Source organism: Malus domestica, chromosome 14, assembly GCF_042453785.1.
Source record: "Malus domestica chromosome 14, GDT2T_hap1".
Lineage (NCBI taxonomy): Eukaryota > Viridiplantae > Streptophyta > Magnoliopsida > Rosales > Rosaceae > Malus > Malus domestica.
The window spans coordinates 25,634,891-25,653,116 of NC_091674.1; the positions used below are offsets into that span (position 1 = coordinate 25,634,891).

General features: G+C 39.2%; 1 protein-coding gene and 1 long non-coding RNA gene across 3 annotated transcripts; both read left to right on the forward strand.

Moving 5' to 3' along the window:
• Positions 1-8,217: 8,217 nt before the first annotated feature.
• Positions 8,218-11,906, forward strand: LOC103431121 (uncharacterized). 2 transcript variants are annotated; one of them, XR_011575664.1, is made up of 6 exons: positions 8,247-8,528; positions 8,790-8,863; positions 9,058-9,133; positions 10,029-10,117; positions 10,922-10,997; positions 11,583-11,906. It is a non-coding gene; the product is annotated as an uncharacterized lncRNA (long non-coding RNA). The 2 variants fall into 2 exon arrangements; XR_011575663.1 differs by lacking the exon at positions 10,922-10,997 and having other exon boundaries at positions 8,218-8,528.
• A 1,237-nt stretch (positions 11,907-13,143) lies between these two features.
• LOC103431122 (quinolinate synthase, chloroplastic-like) lies at positions 13,144-17,310 on the forward strand. The gene is made up of 7 exons (XM_029092550.2): positions 13,144-14,274; positions 14,580-14,864; positions 15,057-15,275; positions 15,412-15,591; positions 15,715-16,215; positions 16,763-16,927; positions 17,018-17,310. The coding sequence occupies exons 1-7, from the start codon at positions 13,474-13,476 to the stop codon at positions 17,096-17,098; spliced, it is 2,232 nt and encodes a 743-aa protein (XP_028948383.1). The 5' UTR covers positions 13,144-13,473; the 3' UTR covers positions 17,099-17,310.
• The last annotated feature ends 916 nt before the right edge of the window (positions 17,311-18,226 follow it).

Below are 18,226 nucleotides of genomic sequence, written 5' to 3' on the forward strand. Positions count from 1 at the left end.
GGCTAATTCTGGAAATTCTTGTTAGATATGTGGCAAATATGGTCATCTTGCTAATACATGTAGATTTCGGAACACTTAATCTGCAATAGTTGAAGGGTGTCAAATCTGTGAATGAAAGAACCACAGTGCACAATTTTGTCATTTCAGGAATGCCAACATTAATTCTACTTCTGGATCAATGAATGTTATGCATGTCAATGTATCTGTGCCTCCAATGGACTCAACCTTTTCTCAGCAAGTTTGGCTTACAGATTCAGGTGCAACAAATCACATGATTGCAAATTTGAAGAATTTGTCATTGACAGCTCATCTTCCTTCCACTAAGATGATTCAAACTGCTAGTGGTGAAGGTTTGAAAGTTTCTCATAAAGGATCTGCCATATTGCATATTCCCTTTCACAATCTAAAATTAAATTTAGTTCTATATGTGCCCAGAATATCTCAGAATTTACTCTCTGTACATAAAATCTGCCTTGATAATAATTGCTGGTTGATATTTGATGCTTGGTGTTTTTAGATTTAGGACAAAGCCACGGGGAGAATATTGTTCAAGGGTCTCTGCAATGATGGATTGTATCTCATCCCCCCTTCACATCATCTTTATCTCATACACCAAAAGCCTTCTCTGTTGCTTATATTGGCAAACCAGTAACCTCTAGTCTATGGCACCATAGGTTAGGCCATCCCTCCAACAAAGTTGTTTCTCTTATGCTTAAGAAATCAAATGTATCTAGCATTTCTGATTTTATACCTGTGATGTGTTCAAGTTGTATTGAAGGCAAAATTAGCAAGCTACCCTTTGATTCAGCCACATACAAAATTGTCAAACCTTTTGATATTGTACACAGTGATGTATGGGGTCCTGCCCCATGTCTGTCTATAAAAGGTTAAGTACTATGTTACCTTCATAGATCAATGTACTCGATTTTGTTGAATTTTTTCACTTGTCAGTAAAGCTGATGTTTGTCCCACATTATATTACATTCTATCAGTTTATACTTAATCATTTTTCAATGTCTATTAAAACACTTCAGAGTGATGGAGGGGTGAGTATATAGGGAAACAGTTACAAACCTTTCTTGCTGCCAAAGGCATCAGTCACCACTTATCTTGTCCATACACCCCATAACAGAATGGTTTGGCCTAGAGGAAACATCGTCACATTATTGAAACTACAATCACTCTTCTTCAAACATCTCACCTACCTGCACCATTTTGGTCTTTTGCATGTCAAACATCAATATATCTTGTTAATTGAATGCCATCACAAACTCTGAATCAGAAATCACCATTTGAAATGCTCTATGGTTCTGTACCTGATGTCAGTCACCTCAAATTCTTTGGTTACTCTTGTTATCCACTCTTAAGACCTTTAGGGTGTGTTTGTTTCCACTCATTAAGCCTCACTAGACTAGACTAGCTTAACTAAGAATATTAAGCCATGTTTGGTGCAAGCCAAGACTAAGTTTAATGGAACTAGCTCGGATTCGTTCCGACTAAACTCTTCGCTAGCTAGGCTTAGTGAGGCCAGGCAAAAAGGATGGGATTGCGAAGACCATCGCTTCGCTTCATCACCGTGATGATGCTTCGACTTCCTTAGTCGTCTTCCTCTTCGTCTTCCACAGATCCCTAACCGCTGCAATTACGTTTTTCTTCTTTCTCGACCTGCAATCATCAATTCGGTAGCTCCAGCTCTTGCATAGGCCCTACCCGCAGGCTGTAGCTCCAGATCTTGCTCCACTGACCGTCGCATCCTCCTCGAGGCCGCCAAGCACTCTGCCAGGAGGATGCGTCTGCAAGTTTGTCATCGATTTGCAAATCCGACGATCCGAGCCTTTGCAAATTGAAGAAAAAAATTGGGATTTTTCTGGGTTTGATATGAAGAGAAAGTAAATTAAAAGAAGAGAAATATGAGTTTTAATTAAAGAGAAAGCAAATGAAAAGAAGAGGAAGTTTCTGGGTTTGATTATTAGTAGAAGTAAATCGGGGCTTGCAAAGAAGAAAATGCAAACCAGAGAAGAAAAGTAGAGGGATGGGGAGGTAGAATCAAATAAAAAAGTGTGTAAATATTAATAAAATGAATAAGAAAATGACAAAAAAGTATTTTAGCTCTAAAATAATTTAGTCCGTGATTTAGTCCAACATTACATCAAACGCTTCATTATTCTTATACTACTTAATCCATGCCAAACCAATCCAACTTAGTCCCTAAAGTTAGTCCAGTCCGAGATAGTCTGGTGCAACAAACGCCCCATTAACCTCTACAAAGTTACAACCTAGAACAATTAAGTGCATTTTTCTGGGATATGTACAAGGGCTACCTATGTTATGAAGTCATCAAAAAGAAAGTTTATATTTCCAGGCATGTTTCGTTTAATGAATCTGAATTTCCTTATTCAGTTATTGCATCAACACATGCACCAAGTCCCCATACATCACAAGTGTCAAAACCAAGTATACACCCATCAATGCCTAATCTTGATAATGTGCTAGTCTCACCATCATCACCATCACCATTGTCCAATGATCCTAACCTACTACTTTCAACATAATCCATCAATGCAAGTGAACAATCTTCATCTACACATATCCCTGTGGCTCCTGAGGTTCCAGTTGAGAACTCTATCGTCTCTGAGTTTCAACCTGAACATATTCAAGCAGTGTAATCTATTCCTCCAGTTGAGAACTCTATGATCAAAGAGTGGACAGAACCCTAGAAGGATGAGGCATCGGAAGTTGATCATTTGGAGCTTCATTACGCAGTACAGCCCCAGAAGAGGAAGGCAATAAACGCCTTTAGAACAAACCCACAAACCTCTAATGATCAAGTAGCATCTAACCATCAGATTCCTGCATCTGGTCAAGCTTCCTCTTCATGTTTGTAGCGTAGTTATGTGCGAGCCTATTCAACTGTTTATTCTCATGCTTGAGCCCTCTAATCTCCTGTTTGAGACTTATCACTTCAGCCACCAATGATTCAACTTGGTGAGTTCGAGCAAATAGGCATTAGGCCATATTAGACACAGAACCTATACACTGAACACTGAGAGCCAGAGAATCCTTAACAGCCAACCCATCAGACCGTTTGGAAAGTAATATGTTATCTTTGGGAGTGAGAAGGTTCCTGGCCACCACCGCAGCGGTCATATCATTCTTCATCACAGAGTCCCTAACGGTAAGAATACCAGTAAGGGATAAGAAGGATGGGCGCCATATGTTGTCTTGAAGAGGCATGGCTGCCTCTTCACCAAAGTTCAAGTCAAAACGACGGTCGGATGGGCCAGACATTTTCAGAAATGATGAAGGAGAAATGAGGTCCAATAAATCTCTGAAGTATGAAAATAAGGGAAAAATTCATACAAGCAATAACTCTCTGAACATACTTTTTGCACACAATTGATGCCCCTATAAAAGAAATGGCAGCAGGGCCGTTTGTTCAAAAATCGAAGAGGCACCACTCTCTGGATTTTGAGAAATAGATTTTCCTGAGTAAAATATGTCGACAATCCCCACATGTAACATCAGCTCCTCGGGTACCACAGATAACTTTGCCAAAGATCTCTGACAAAGTTTAGACACATAAATTTTGAAGGTCCAGCTACCCTACCATTACCCACAAGGGTAAAGGAACAACACCACTGCTTGATAACTAGAAAGTCCATATGTGTGTCAACCTCCGTGCTCTGTGGCAAAGCAGACTGGCAAAAATGCCCAACCTTTACTCACATCAAGAAAACACTCCCAACGGGATTACTTTCTCAAAAATCGAAAAGGCACTGCTTCCTGAATCTCAAAAGCCAGACTCCCACCAAGATTACTTTCTCAAAAATCGAAGAGGCACCGCTATCCGAATCTCGAGAGCCAGACTCTTACCAGGATCGCTTTCTCAAAAATCGAAGAGGCACCACTCTGTAAATCTCGAGAGTCAGATCCCCAATAGGATTGCTTGTTCAAAAATTGAAGAGGCAACGCTCTTCGAATCTCGAGAGCCAGATCCCCAACAGGATTGCTTGTTCGAAAATCGAAGAGGCGTCACTCTCCGAACTTCGAGACCCAGATTTCCTTGGATAAAATTTATTTGCAATCTTCACACGCAACATTAGCTTTCCAGATACCACAGACCACATACCACTTTTTCAAAATGCTCTGACAAAGTTAAAACACATGAAACTTGCAGTTCTCACTACATTGCTATGACCAAGAAGGGTAAATGAATAGCATTACTACTTGTTGTTGGGGAAACTCCTATATATGTCTACCTTTCCCCTCCACGGACAGGCAAACCTGCAAAAATGCTCAACCATTCCTCATATCTGAGAGGGCACTCCCAACGAAGCCTCTCGAAATACTCAGCTTCCTTTCCCTCGATAATGCCTCTGCAAACAAGTCACACCAGAGCAAGAGTATCTCATATCATCAGGGTTAAAAGCAAGAGTATCTCATATCATGCTTTTTTCCTGTCTTTTCCTTTGCCTTTGCTCTTACCTGCAAGACAATGAAAAAGAAAGCAATCAGTCGGAACCTAAAATCAAACTTCCGATCTGGAACTGATTGCCCGGAACCTTTACCTGGTTGCTCACCTAGCATTGCTCTCGAGTACTCATCCTCAATTGTTGTTAAGGTCACGAATCCTTTTGGAAAATTCTTCAGAACAGTTAATACAATATTGACTCTTTACACTGAAGCTGCCAAGCATGGATGAGTCACTGAGAAGTAGTGCTCTGAAGGACCATTCAAATGCAAAGGTTGTGCACCATTTCTGCGATCCAAAATATTGAAGCAGAAGGTTCAACGATGAGCTAAAACAGATCACTATAGCACGACGCCCTCCCTGCAGAACCACATAATCCAGACGGATGAGCCTAAGTTAAATCCAAGCTCGGCATCGCTACCCTATCCGAAGAGCTCAAGAAACTTTAACAACCTTTCGCTAGCAATGTCGCCAAAGAGTAAAGTCTTGCCATAACACATCCACTACTTTGTCAACAGCAAAAGTATCTCATATCATCAAGGTCGAACGAACTCTTGATCCTTCAGCCCAGTTCAAGAATAAGCCTGTGGAAAGTTACTTCTTCAAAAACAAAAATATCTTATATCATCTCTTCTCTTTTTTCTTCTCTTTAACCTTCGTGCTGCCTGCAAGATAGGGAGAATGAAAACAATCAGCCGGAACTAGAAATCAAACTTCTAATCTGAGACTGATTACTTGGAGCTCTGATTGCTTACCTTGTCTGTCACCTCTTTCGACAGATCTCCTAGCTCAGTGACATGGGGCATTCCTACTACATGGTTTGTATCGCACTTGACCAAGCTTGAAACTACAAGTAAGCTTCAAGTGAAATTGATACATTACCTTGTGCATCTCCACCGGTTAAAGATATAACCCCTGGATAGAGGAAAAGTACTTCCAGAGAATATGCCACATCTACCTATGAGACAGATAAGGCAAGTGAAGACGATACCACACTTTAGTACTTAGAAGTTTCATGATTACTCAGCGGCTTGAATCTTGCAAGTCCCCAACCGAGGAGCTTCCCTCACTCAGGAACTTAGGGGAGCATTGTTTGTACCATACTTGACCAATCCTGAAACTACCGAGCACCAGTCAACGTTATACCGTCAAGGACCCATAAGAGTTTCTCTCCAACCAGAAGGCCAATCACAGCACGACACGTGTCGACATCAGAAGTCAATCATAGCGCGACACGTGTCATCATCGGAAGCCAATCACAACACGACACGTGTCAATGTCAGAACAAAGCTAGAAACTCTCTTCTATAAAAGGAGATCATTCTCCCACAATATTTCCTAATGCTATTTGTACTAAATCATTCACTAGTACTCACTAAAGGAGAGTTTGAACCTATGTCCTTGTGTAAACCCATCACAATTAATGAGAACTCCTATACTCCGTGGACGTAGCCAATCTGGGTGAACCACGTACATCTTGTGTTTGCTTCCCTGTCTCTATCCATTTACATACTTATCCATACTAATGACCGGAACAATCTAGCTAAGGTCACAAACTTAACACTTTTTGTTGTACCAAAGTCCTCACTGATTTTGTGCATAAACAGTATGAAAGTACCAAACTATATCCCAATTAAAACAAAAGGCTTGCTTTACCAAGTTTAATAAACCAACATAGATGAATTGATCTATCATTATTGTTTGGCATATATTTGTAGATTCATCTTCCATCTTTTCTTTACTTTCTCAATTTCTCTCACACTACGACCTCATTCATCATTCAATGAATTCAGATTTTAGATAAAGACAGATGGCGCCTTATTGACTCTAATCCTCACTAACCAACTAAGCTTAAATGCCATTGTTTTGCTCAAATTAAATAAATTGTACCTCTCTCTTCCCCCCATTTTCCACGTAATTCACCATCTAAACAATGCAATAAAAAACCGAAAGAAAGGACTTTACACACATATATTATTCCATCTCTCAATTTTACACCAATGATGCATGCATGAACCTCAATTAATCCCTTACTACGAGTGAAATTTCCATTTTTAACCACTAAATCAGAACAACCACCGCCGGGTAAGCAAACATGAGCTACTTTCATAAAAAATTAAAATTAAAGACGTAAACTTCACATAGCTAGAATCTGACAACCAGCATATAAATCTAAAGCAAAAACTAGGCTCCAACGTATGTATTTCCATAGATGCATGTATAAAGTTGTACACACACATGTATAATTGTGTAAGCATAAAGGATTTGGGAAAGTTTTCAACACACCTGTGTATTGCAGCACCAAGTCAAAATGTCCAAGCAAAGGCTATAATAGTCGTTCCGTGGTGACAGTGGACTCCGAGGGGGTTTGTTCTTCTTTCATGGTGTGGGAGAGGGTGCTCCAACTCTCAACATGGTATGGGCAGGTCTAGGTGTGGGGCTGGACGTGGATAGGGAAAGGCTTTTCTATGATGGAGGATATGGTATCACGGTTCTCCGGAAAGTTGGCGATAATGGAAGATGAACAATAGATTATAGTAGTTGATAAAGTGGAGATGTTGTTTTTAAAATCGTCAAAAATTTTCTTAGTGGGGGAGGTGCTGACGAGAAAACCCCAAAATAAAGAAAACTTCAAGCGACAGATGAGGAGTTTGTGGAGGCCTAAGGAAAACGATCTCATACTTAAATTGGAGAATGATAGATTTGCATCTGGCTTCAACACACCACAAGAAATGACCATGATTTAGAGGGGTGGTCCGTGGTTATACAATAAGCAATCATTGTTGGTCATGGAGAAGGCGAACGATATCACTCATCCTGCACACGTAAATCTTTCGTACCATGAGTTATGGGTTCAAATTAAAGGGTTCCCAATATGCTATATGACGAGGTAGATGGGCAAACTTATTGGAAGCAGAGGTATGCAAAATGTCACCCTCTATGTTTACTGAATCTTCTTCAGCCATGACTTAAGATTGAAGGAAAGATGCAGCGGAAAACATGGCCAGAGGCAGGTTACAAAACCTGCTCTGATACCATGTAGATTTTCTGGTTTAAAGTTTCAATGTATATTTCATGTATGTTTGTACAAGAGTGAGTTCAGGTATATATGAGAAGAGAAAGGGAAAAGAGATAGGAATGATGGTTGCAGCAAACATCTAACAAGAAAGAAGAAGGCATGTTGCCTACCTAATCTAAATCTTACACAAAGACATTACTCCAATCAGTCTCCTCCCTTAAATCAAGGGAAAGGTGATTTACATACCCTTACCCTAAAGATTACAATGAGCCTTACCCTAGAGATTTACACTAGACGTCACCTTGGTAGTAGACTCCACATGCAGCATCAGTAGATGCAGTATCACAACACATCCATCAAATGGAATACTTGAAATGTGTCATTGAAGAGACTGCAAGACCCCATCCACCAGCTCCTTTCTTGATCCTTAGACAGTCATCAGCCTCTGCAAGGCTACGACATTATATATTCTAAAGTTGGAGGGGAATTGGCACTATTCATGTCTACAGTCAATTGTTTGGCACACGATTTCACTTTATTTACAACAAAGCCAACCAAATTAGGCTGAGTTGGGAGGGTAATTCTCAAAAGTTCAGAGGGTGATTTTAACCATATGGTTTAGCACGAAGCCACTCGATTTCATGTTATTTACAACAATATCATCCAAATGGGCTGGGTTCGAAGGGTAATTCTTAAAAGTTCAGAGGGTAATTTTATACTTTTGGTTTAGCATGGATTGATGGGTTACATGCATGCGCTCTCCTCTCATCTCTTTCTACGGGAGCCCTCTCTCATCTCTCACTCTTCCTGTTTCTGTCCTTCTTATACCCTAGCAGCCACAACTCCATATCTGGAATAGCATCGGCTCCTGCTTCCTAAAACCAAAACCACACAAACTGGCATCCATTTCTGTAACTTGAGAGCTTCGGTGAGATGAAGGAGAGGAGCAGGGAGATGCGCTCGAGTCCGCCAACGGCGGAAGAGATCTTCAGGAATTACAGTACTCGGAGAACCGACGTCGTCTACTCTTTAACTAACGGTACTCCGATCTCTCTCTCTCTCTCTCTTCTCCATTTCTCTCTTAATTTCCTTTTTGTTTTGTTTGAATTTCTTTTTTGTGATTTTGGATTTACAAATGAATTTTGTGTTCAAATTTCCTTTTTATGATTTTGGGGATTTTGTTTATAGAGCGTTCATCATCGTTGAAGATGCCTCTTCTCGAGTCTTCTACTTTATTCCGTTTCTCTCATGCAAAAAATTAATCGCTACTTCTCAAACTCTGTCTCTCTGTCTCGCACAGCCACACCAGGCGCCGCAGCCGCTCAAAGGCTGGGTCTCCAAAGGCGGTGTTTTGTTAAACCCTCCCCACTTAAGGCAAGTAATTTCATCTCTCTCTCTCTCCCTCTCTCAGTTCAATAAATTCAATTACACGATGTGTATACTTATAAATTCTGAGCTGATATGCATATACTCTTAAATTCTTGATTTAATATCAAATTTGCTTTTGAAAAATGATTTCTTCTTTTGTTTGGCGATGAATTCTAATAAATTTTATGTATTTTGGGTAGGTTTATAATCCCATTTAGCAGAGTCATGTCGCTTCCAAATGAAGAAAATGATAAGTCCTCTTCTTCTGATGCTCAGGTATTTCCCCGTTTACATTCAAAGCAACACCCTTTTGTTTCCTTTTGCATTTGGGTTTTTGCGGTTTCTGTTTTTTTTTTTCCTTTATTTTGTATTTCTAATTTATCGTTTGCTGCTGGACAAAGGTGATTGTATGTTTTAGTTTGGATGTTTTTCTGATTTTGGGTTGGTCAGTTTTTTGGGGCTGCTTGAGAAAATGTGATCCCATGTTTTGATTGAGTGAAATAATTAAGAGATAAAAAAGAATGGAGAATTAGTGTCAAGAGTATTGATGGAAAAAATGAGGAAAAAAAGATAGATGTGGAAGAAAGGGGGGACTGGAAATCGAGGAAAGTAAAGAGAGAAAAAAATGGGGGTTAAGTGAGCAGCCAAAAGAGAAAAAATGAGGATAAAAGGGCTTAATGTGGGGAGTAGGCAAAAGAGAAAAGCAAGAGAAGGGAGACAGAACAGGAACAAGGTGTGGTTTGTTGTTGGTTTTATCCAAATTTTTTATTTGGAATTTGATTTGAAGCTTATGTCTTATTAGTTTAGTCTAATTTAGTGTTGGTTTCTCTAGGTTTGTGGCTAATTTTATGTTAATGTTGATCTAGGCGTTTTAATTTGTTGTGAACTTACATGGGTTTCGTTTTTTAATTGTTATTTTACAGTTGCTAAGGATGACTTTGCCTTTTATATTGGTTTGGGTATTTATTTTTTTTAATGTCATTTGAAGATTTAGTGTCATTATACACCTTTGCACCACTGTTTGTTCCGTTTTTCTGGGTTTCTGTATATAGTTTTGGTAGAATTGGACTATTCTTTTTAACTTAATTAAAGTGTTTGAGACTTAATTGAATGAAAGTTTAGTTTGGTTTGTTCATGATGAGGTGTTTGATGTTGGGTGTATGATCCTTAGGTCCAATGGAGAACAATTCCCATCTTCCAGCGATAATCTTTAACGATTTTACAAACTGTGGTCCATAAAGATCATTCAAGTCCCCTTCTGTAAGCTTTGCACTTACTTTCTTTATTTGTTTTGGCGTATTTTCTCTGTCTCCATTCTGTCTTGACGATTGAGTTCTGCTTTACTATTGGTAGTCCTTGCAATATTTTTGAATTGTGTTGAACCCCCAGATGTCTATAATAGGTACATGCCCCATTAAGGTTTTTAAAATATTCTTCTATAGTCCTGCAATGAGATGCAGTTGTAGATTGAGGAAGATCGTTTCCTTATAAATACTGTATAGTATTATCTAAAGCTCTCTTACTATTCAATTGTTTCGGTAGTAAAAAATTGATTGATTAGAAGAACTACAAACCTCAAATTTCCTTCATATTTGTATATTTGATGTTGTTTTTCCATATAAATCTTCTCTTGCAAAGAAATTCAAAGGGCTCTAATTGTATTCATGGACTCTATAACCTGCTAGCCAACTGTTCCCTGTACTAAATCTTCAAACCCTTCATATAAATGGACTGTGATCCTTTCTGTTTTCTCCACTCATGTGCTCACCAATTTCGGTTGTTTTGTTTTGCTCCATATAGATAAACTTAATTGAAATATATAGTCTTCACATGTTCTCACCTGATTTGTGTGCATGCAAAGATTGATATAGACATGGGTTTTGGAAATTTGCCAAATTTACTGTGTTTCAAAATTTCGGTATCTTGATGATTCTTTTTAGGTTTGTGGGTAGTTTAGAATTTAGTTTGAGAGGTTGTGGTGGAAGTTGAAATGTTTCTTCGTTGTGTAGTTCTTTTATGTTTTCTTTGAGTTGGTTGATACAATTAAATTTATATCTGAATCAGTTTTGATAAATGTTTGCCGGATGATCGAAATGCTTGAGAAAAAAATGAGAGTACTACAGAAGGCTGCTGCAAAAGGGTAAGAATAGCTGCCGAGAGCTATTACAATTTTTGTTAATTAAGGATCGGCAACATACTCTGGCATTTGTAATCCTCAATTCTTAAACTTATGAAGAGTGAAGTTGTATAAATTTTGGAGTTAATGTTTTGAGACATAGCTTTAAATTTTTGTTTTCATTTTGCTGATTTTCGAAGTGGTTGTGGGAAGCGGTTCTTTGAACCAGATTGATTGATTTCACTGATTGCATGTTGAGTGTGTTTTTGAATTTTGGAAGTCGATCTCAAAATGTGGTGGCCTTTTGGGGAATTCCGGGTTTTTCCAAATCTGAATTTGGTGTGTGTGTGTGTGTGTGTTGTGCTGAGGTTGAATTTGAATTTTGCACACTGTTTGGTTTCTTATCAGCTTTCTTCACATATCTCTTGGTTATTTGAATTCTTTAAGATGCCTGTATTGATTTGTGATTTTGTTGGATTTACTCTGGTGGAATTTGTTCATATGCATTGGTTCATTTTAGGATGTGATTCCATTCGTGTCGCCTTTGTAATGCATCTTCTTGTGCAAATTATTCATGCCCATTATGGATAATAGTTTCAAAATCCGCAGCGAAGCGCGGGCAATTTTTCTTGTTCCGAAAACAAGAGTGTATGTGAATGCATGGGAAATCCACAAAGACCACAAAATTTGGGAGAGGCCAGAGGAGTTTCTAGCAGAGAGGCTTGTGGACAGCCTGAATGATTTCAAAGGCCAACACTATCAATACAAGGAATCACTTTTGGGATTTGTTACTGTGGAAGATGCAGATTCTGCATTTGAATTTTCCATGAATTTTGTACGAGGCTTGATACTGACAAAGACAGACAAAGCCACGCACATACAAAACAAATGTCAAGATTACAAAACAACATACTGACAACAATTCTAACTGAATTTGGCTTCTCAGTGTTTTCATTAAATTACATAATGATATTATACTTCTTAGGTTTTCTGGTACACATCAAAGCATAGTATGCATCGAGATATTTTATTTTTGGATTTTTTGTCACTAGATTCTTATCTGTACATCAAATTCTTCGTTATTCAATGCACGTCATGTACTGAAACATGATAAAATTTTCAACACTTTTGATAAAATAAAGCTCATGAATCCCTACAATATGACAATGTTCCTTTCACTCAACTCTTCAACGAGATTTGTTGTTGGAAGACTATGGCAAATAATTATGAGAACTTTAACGAAAAGCTCTCGGTACTGTTCATTTTAACAAAAAATCATATTTTTACACTAAAAAGTCAATCTTGGTACGATTAACTTTACTTTTTATTTTGTTCTTATTGTTAAAACTTAAAGTTTTCAAACATTTTTCATTAGTTTTTCTAATTATATATCGGTCCATAATTCCTAACCAAATTAAATCATGCACAAGAAGAAATCACCTGGACTTGGCTATCTCCATTGTTACGCACAAACATGGTTCCATATCACTGTCGTACACGGTACGCCGCAGCCCAGTCCTATTGTGAAAGAACCGCCGCAGTCGCTTACAAGACATCGTATGGAAGAATTTCTCCTACCATTTTTGCTTTTTTCTATTTCGTACTTTAGACTAAAGATGGAAGAACCCAAACGGACCTCCGCCACCCCTTACTTGTATGGAAGGGGTAAGAAAAGTGCATTTGATGTGGGGCACAATGAGACTTTGGTTACTTGTCCATCAACTTTTTCTACTTCTTCCACCTTTGGTTACTTGGCCACTTGGACACTACACTTTTCTTGTCTTGTGTGGAAAGAGCCAGGAAATTGCTTACAAGCCACACATTTCTTCCATTTTGTAGTGGAAAGAGCCAAGAAATTGTTTGGTGGAGATCATTCATGATTTGGTGGTGAATGATAGCAAAAGTTGCATCACTTACACCACTGCAATTGTGAAAAAGTGCATCACCCTTCTTATATTTATTATCGTCTTTTTTTATTTCAATTTTCTCATTTTTTTTTATGGTCATGGTTTTTTCTTATCTATCTCGTTCGATTTTCTTTTGATAAACTCAATTGAAAACTATTCCCCAGATATCGTTTTCAAATTTACCATTACGTAATGTGTTGTACTAAGCATATAATATCACACTGAAGGAAATTACAAGTAGCTCTTCCACTAGTGGGATACCCAAATTTGATCATCCTAAAACTGATGAGTCAACTTCCCCAATTTTGTTTTGTCTTCCATGTTGATCTTGTGGACCCAATAGTTCAAAGGATGGGCTGCGATATCCTATTAGTTTCCTTATTTTAATAAATTGGCGCCTAGTTTTATATAGATTGGTTGGTTCTTGCCTTGTTGGTTGGCTAAATTCCCTTTTTACATAAACTTTCAATTTTATGGCAAAGTTCATGGAAGCAGCAAAATCCATTTAAAGCCTCTGCTTTCTGCCTCTGCCTCCACCACTCAATCAAAGCCTCCACCTTTAACCCCCTCTCTCCCTCTCTCTCTCCTCCCCAATGGATGCTTCTTCTGCAACAACCATGGCGCTGAGAGTCTCCTCCTCTTCCTCCTCCTCATCGTCCTCCGCTTCTTTCAAGCCCAACAAGTCACTCCCTTTCAAGTTCACCACTTTCCGGCCTCCTCCCCAGCCCACCCTCTTCAAATCCCTCAAATGCATCCAAACGCCGCCGTCTTCCAATCCCAACCCATTAAAGCATCCGCCGCCGCCTCCCCAAAACCCTATCTCCGCCTCCCCCTTCTCCTGCTCCGCCCTCACCCTCTCACCCTCCACCTCGTCCCAAACAGCCGAGCTCGTCCCTTTAAAGCTCCAAACTTTGATCTCCGAGTTCCAATCTCTAGCCGAGCCGATCGATAGAGTTAAACGCTTGTTGCACTACGCGGCTCTCCTCCCACCGTTTGATGATTCGGCTCGGGTCGATTCCAACCGGGTCATGGGCTGCACGGCCCGGGTGTGGCTGCAGGCCGATATGGACGAGGAGGGCAAGATGAGATTCGCGGCGGACAGCGATTCCGAGATCACCAGGGGGTTCTGCTCGTGCCTGGTTTCGGTGCTCGACGGCGCATCGCCGGAGGAGGTGTTGGGGGTCAAGACCGACGACTTGTCGTCGCTCAATGTGGGATTGTCGGGCGCGCAGAGGTCTAGGGTTAACACGTGGCATAATGTGCTGGTCACTATGCAGAAAAAGACTAAGGCTTTGGTCGCCCAGCGGCATGGTACGCCGCCGTTCGAGCCTTTCCCGTCGCTCGTCGTCACCGCCGATGGGATTCAGGCAAAGGGCAGCTTCGCTGAGGCCCAGGTTAGCTATTGGATTGTGTTTCTGGTTGATTTATATGATTATATTGCGTAGAGCGCGTAAGTACTATTAGAAGTGCTTTTCTTAGAATTAAAGTGCACTACGAAGTGCGTATCCGAAAATGCTTTTATGACCCAGTACCATTTATGTTTTTGCTAAATGTAGTTAGAAGCGCTTTTGTTTGTCATAAATCACTTTTAGCCATTCAAAAGCAGTTCCAAAGTTGTCGTTACCATTTGTATTAGATTAGTGTATGTATTATTATTTTTTAATTGTAACCTAAGTTGGATCTGCATATTAAATTGCAGGCGAGGTACTTGTTTCCCAATGAATCGAAGGTTGAGGAACTTATTAATGTGTTGAAGGAAAAGAAAATTGGGGTTGTTGCACATTTTTACATGGACCCAGAGGTTCAAGGTATTTTAACTGCTGCACAGAAACATTGGCCTCACATCCATATATCTGATTCATTGGTCATGGCGGATTCCGCTGTGAATATGGCGAAAGCTGGTTGCGAATACATTACAGTGTTGGGTGTTGATTTTATGTCGGAAAATGTCCGGGCTATACTTGATCAGGCTGGCTTTGAAAAGGTAGCTCCTTTGCTTCTATTCATGTATTAGTAAGAAATGTAAAACATGTACTGTACTTATTATGTTGGTTTGGCTCCCCTATTTACGATGTAGTATGCCTTAATTATAGTAAAGTTAACTGGATCTTGGTTTGGCGCCGCATACTGGTGACACAGTTGATGAATATATTCATTTCATATACTTTGATTGCAGGTTGGTGTGTACAGGATGTCAAATGAACGTATTGGTTGTTCATTGGCAGATGCTGCATCTAGTCCTTCGTACATGAGCTATCTTGAGGCAGCTTCTAGGTCTCCACATTCGTTGCATGTTGTCTACATTAATACTTCTCTAGAAACAAAAGCATATGCTCATGAGGTTGTGCCAACAATTACGTGCACATCTTCAAATGTTGTCCAAACCATTTTGCAGGTTGGTGGGATCAGAACCATTTATCTTAATTGTTTTGGAATTCCCAATGTCTCTTTCCAAATGCAACTGGCACTCAATTTTTTTTTTCTTTTGGCTATTGTACTTTCGCTAACTTCGAGTTCCTTGTCTTCTGCAGGCTTTTGTTCAAGTGCCAGATGCAAACATATGGTACGGACCTGATTCCTACATGGGTGCAAATATTAGAGAATTACTCCAGCAGATGACTAAGATGACTAATGAAGAAATTGCTGAGATACATCCAGAACATAATAGAGACACAATCGGATCTTTGCTACCTCGCCTACATTATTTTCAGGTACGTGTACTTTCATGGCTTGTTTTAGTGCTATTCATAAATTCATTTCATAGCGTCGGAAATCAGTTTTCCTTGCATTTTCGGATGATGGACCTCTCACTACTTATTTCTCTATTGTATCAGGAGGGGACATGCATAGTGCATCATTTATTTGGAAATGAAGTTGTCGACAGGATAAAAGAAATGTACTGTGATGCATATCTAACTGCCCATTTTGAGGTCCCAGGAGAGATGTTCTCATTGGCAATGGAAGCAAAGAGAAGAGGAATGGGGGTTGTGGGTTCTACCCAGAACATACTAGATTTCATAAAACAGAGGATTCAAGAGGCTTTGGATAGAAATGTCAGTGAGCACCTTAAGTTTGTGTTAGGAACGGAATCCGGAATGGTGACTTCAATTGTTGCAGCAGTTCGTAGTTTGTTAGGTTCTGCAAGATCTGGAGGAGCAGAAATTAATGTAGAAATTGTATTTCCAGTTTCATCAGATTCAGTGACAACATCAAGTTCTTCCCCAGGCCTTAACTCTGTAAAACTAGGCGATGTCATACTACCTGTTATACCTGGAGTTTCCAGTGGGGAGGGATGTTCCATCAATGGCGGCTGTGCATCCTGCCCATACATGAAGGTTAGCATTCCTATTTTGAGTTTGACTTCGATAAGTTTACAAAGGTTAATATGTTCTTAAATATTCCACCATGCTATATGTCTGAGATAACCAAACTGTTACAAAATTATCCAGTCTAACGCGTCTAAATATGGTACATGCATGTGTGTTACATTGGCTGTAGCATCTGCAGACTGTAATGTATCTCAAAACGAACACTAGCCTTGGCGTAGTATTCAGGTCCCTCATAACAGGGGCAATGCTCAACGCAGGGTCTTCTCTTTTTATGATGCGTGCTTGTTGTATTGTTACATAACCGTGTAATTGGCTGATGAAATCCTGGAAGACATCTGAAAATATTTTTTACAAGTATTGGTAGGAGTCAAGGATATTCTCAGAAAAGTATGGTTGCAAGAATAGTTAATACCGGGTTCTCTTCTGTAACAGTTTGTCATGGCAATTCTTATTACAAATTAAATCAGTATAGATAAAAAAAAAAAATTCAAGTTGATGATTAGGACATGCTTGAGCTAAGGTTTCTCACTTAGCCTTTCGTGTAAACTGTCAGATGAATTCTCTCACCTCCCTCCTGAAAGTTTGCCACCACCTGCCTGCCGGGACAAATAATACCCTTTCCGCATATGAGGCCAGCCGATTCAAACTTCAAACTCCCAATGGGAAGTCAGTAGCGGATGTTGGGTGCGAACCAATACTGCACATGAGGCACTTCCAGGTTAGTTTCTCAGGACAGTAAATATATTACACTACGTATAAGGAGCTTAATGAGTTTTTGGATTCACCTCTATGTGGATATCTTTTGCAGGCCTCTAAAAAGCTGCCGGAGAAGCTTATTTCCCAGATCATTCATCGGTCTGGTGACGGAAACTCAGTGTTGTTAAATTAAGTGAAAGCTTTAGCCTACATAAGATCAACCTTGATTGCAAGCAGATTATCATGAATGTCCAGAACTTTGTAGTGGCATCCAGAACTTTGTAGTGGCATTTCTTCAATTTCTTTTATCATACACGACGATCATAGCAGTTTAACTGGTTTAATTACACGCAGCATAGTTCAGTGTTTAGAGATCTATAGAAATGAAAGTTATATTAACATCGATTTTTGCGTTGAAACTGTATAGCCGTCAGAACAATGACATTCTTTATTATTTGATGCCGAGGTTTACTGAAAATATTGGATTTTTACATTGAAACTGTATAGCCGTCAGAACAATGACCATTTTCCAGGTATGTCAACATTAGGGAGTGAAGTTGAAGACCATGGATTCTCTGTATTTCAAGTAAGAAACGTACTTCATATAGTAGCTTGTGCGCTCATGACTTTCAATTGCTACTTGCGCGTGAGTGACTGTTTTTAGCAAAATTCTTTGAGTTCTAATAAACATTTGAGGCGGGCTTGTGGGTTCCATTCTCAAATTGTCAAGGACTCTAGGCCTATTATTTCCCCAATTATTGTGATGAAGATATGCAACAATATGAGCCATGTGATCCAGTATCAAAAAGTCTTGTTTGATATTGCTTCTGGAATGGTTAATAGCATCTTTCGACTATAAAAAAGTGTTTCATATGTGCTTTACAAGAAACGAGAAAATGTTTCCTCCAAATATTCTTCCAACAAGCATTTAAAAATTTAATAAAAGTTTGACATGTTTATAATAAAATACTCATGGGATAATAGTTTTTAAGTTGCTGAAATTATTTTAAAAGCAGCTTTTTAAAAGATGAGGTTAAAATTGTATTTGGCAAATGAAAAAAAAAATTGCTTTTTGTCAAAATCATAGGTCCAAAACAGTAGAAAATAGAAGCAGTTGTACCCCTACTTCTAAAAACAACGCTTTTTTTTTAGCACAGTAACCCTAAACTAACCCTTATTTATAGCTACGCCCCCTAGAACTCCATTTTAATCTCAATTTGCTCTCTGTTAACTCAAAAGTCACTACTTTACTCCTCTAAGCTCAAAATTTGTTCTACTTGACTTATGGATTGTCTCTTCTCCCATAAACTTATAGGTCGTC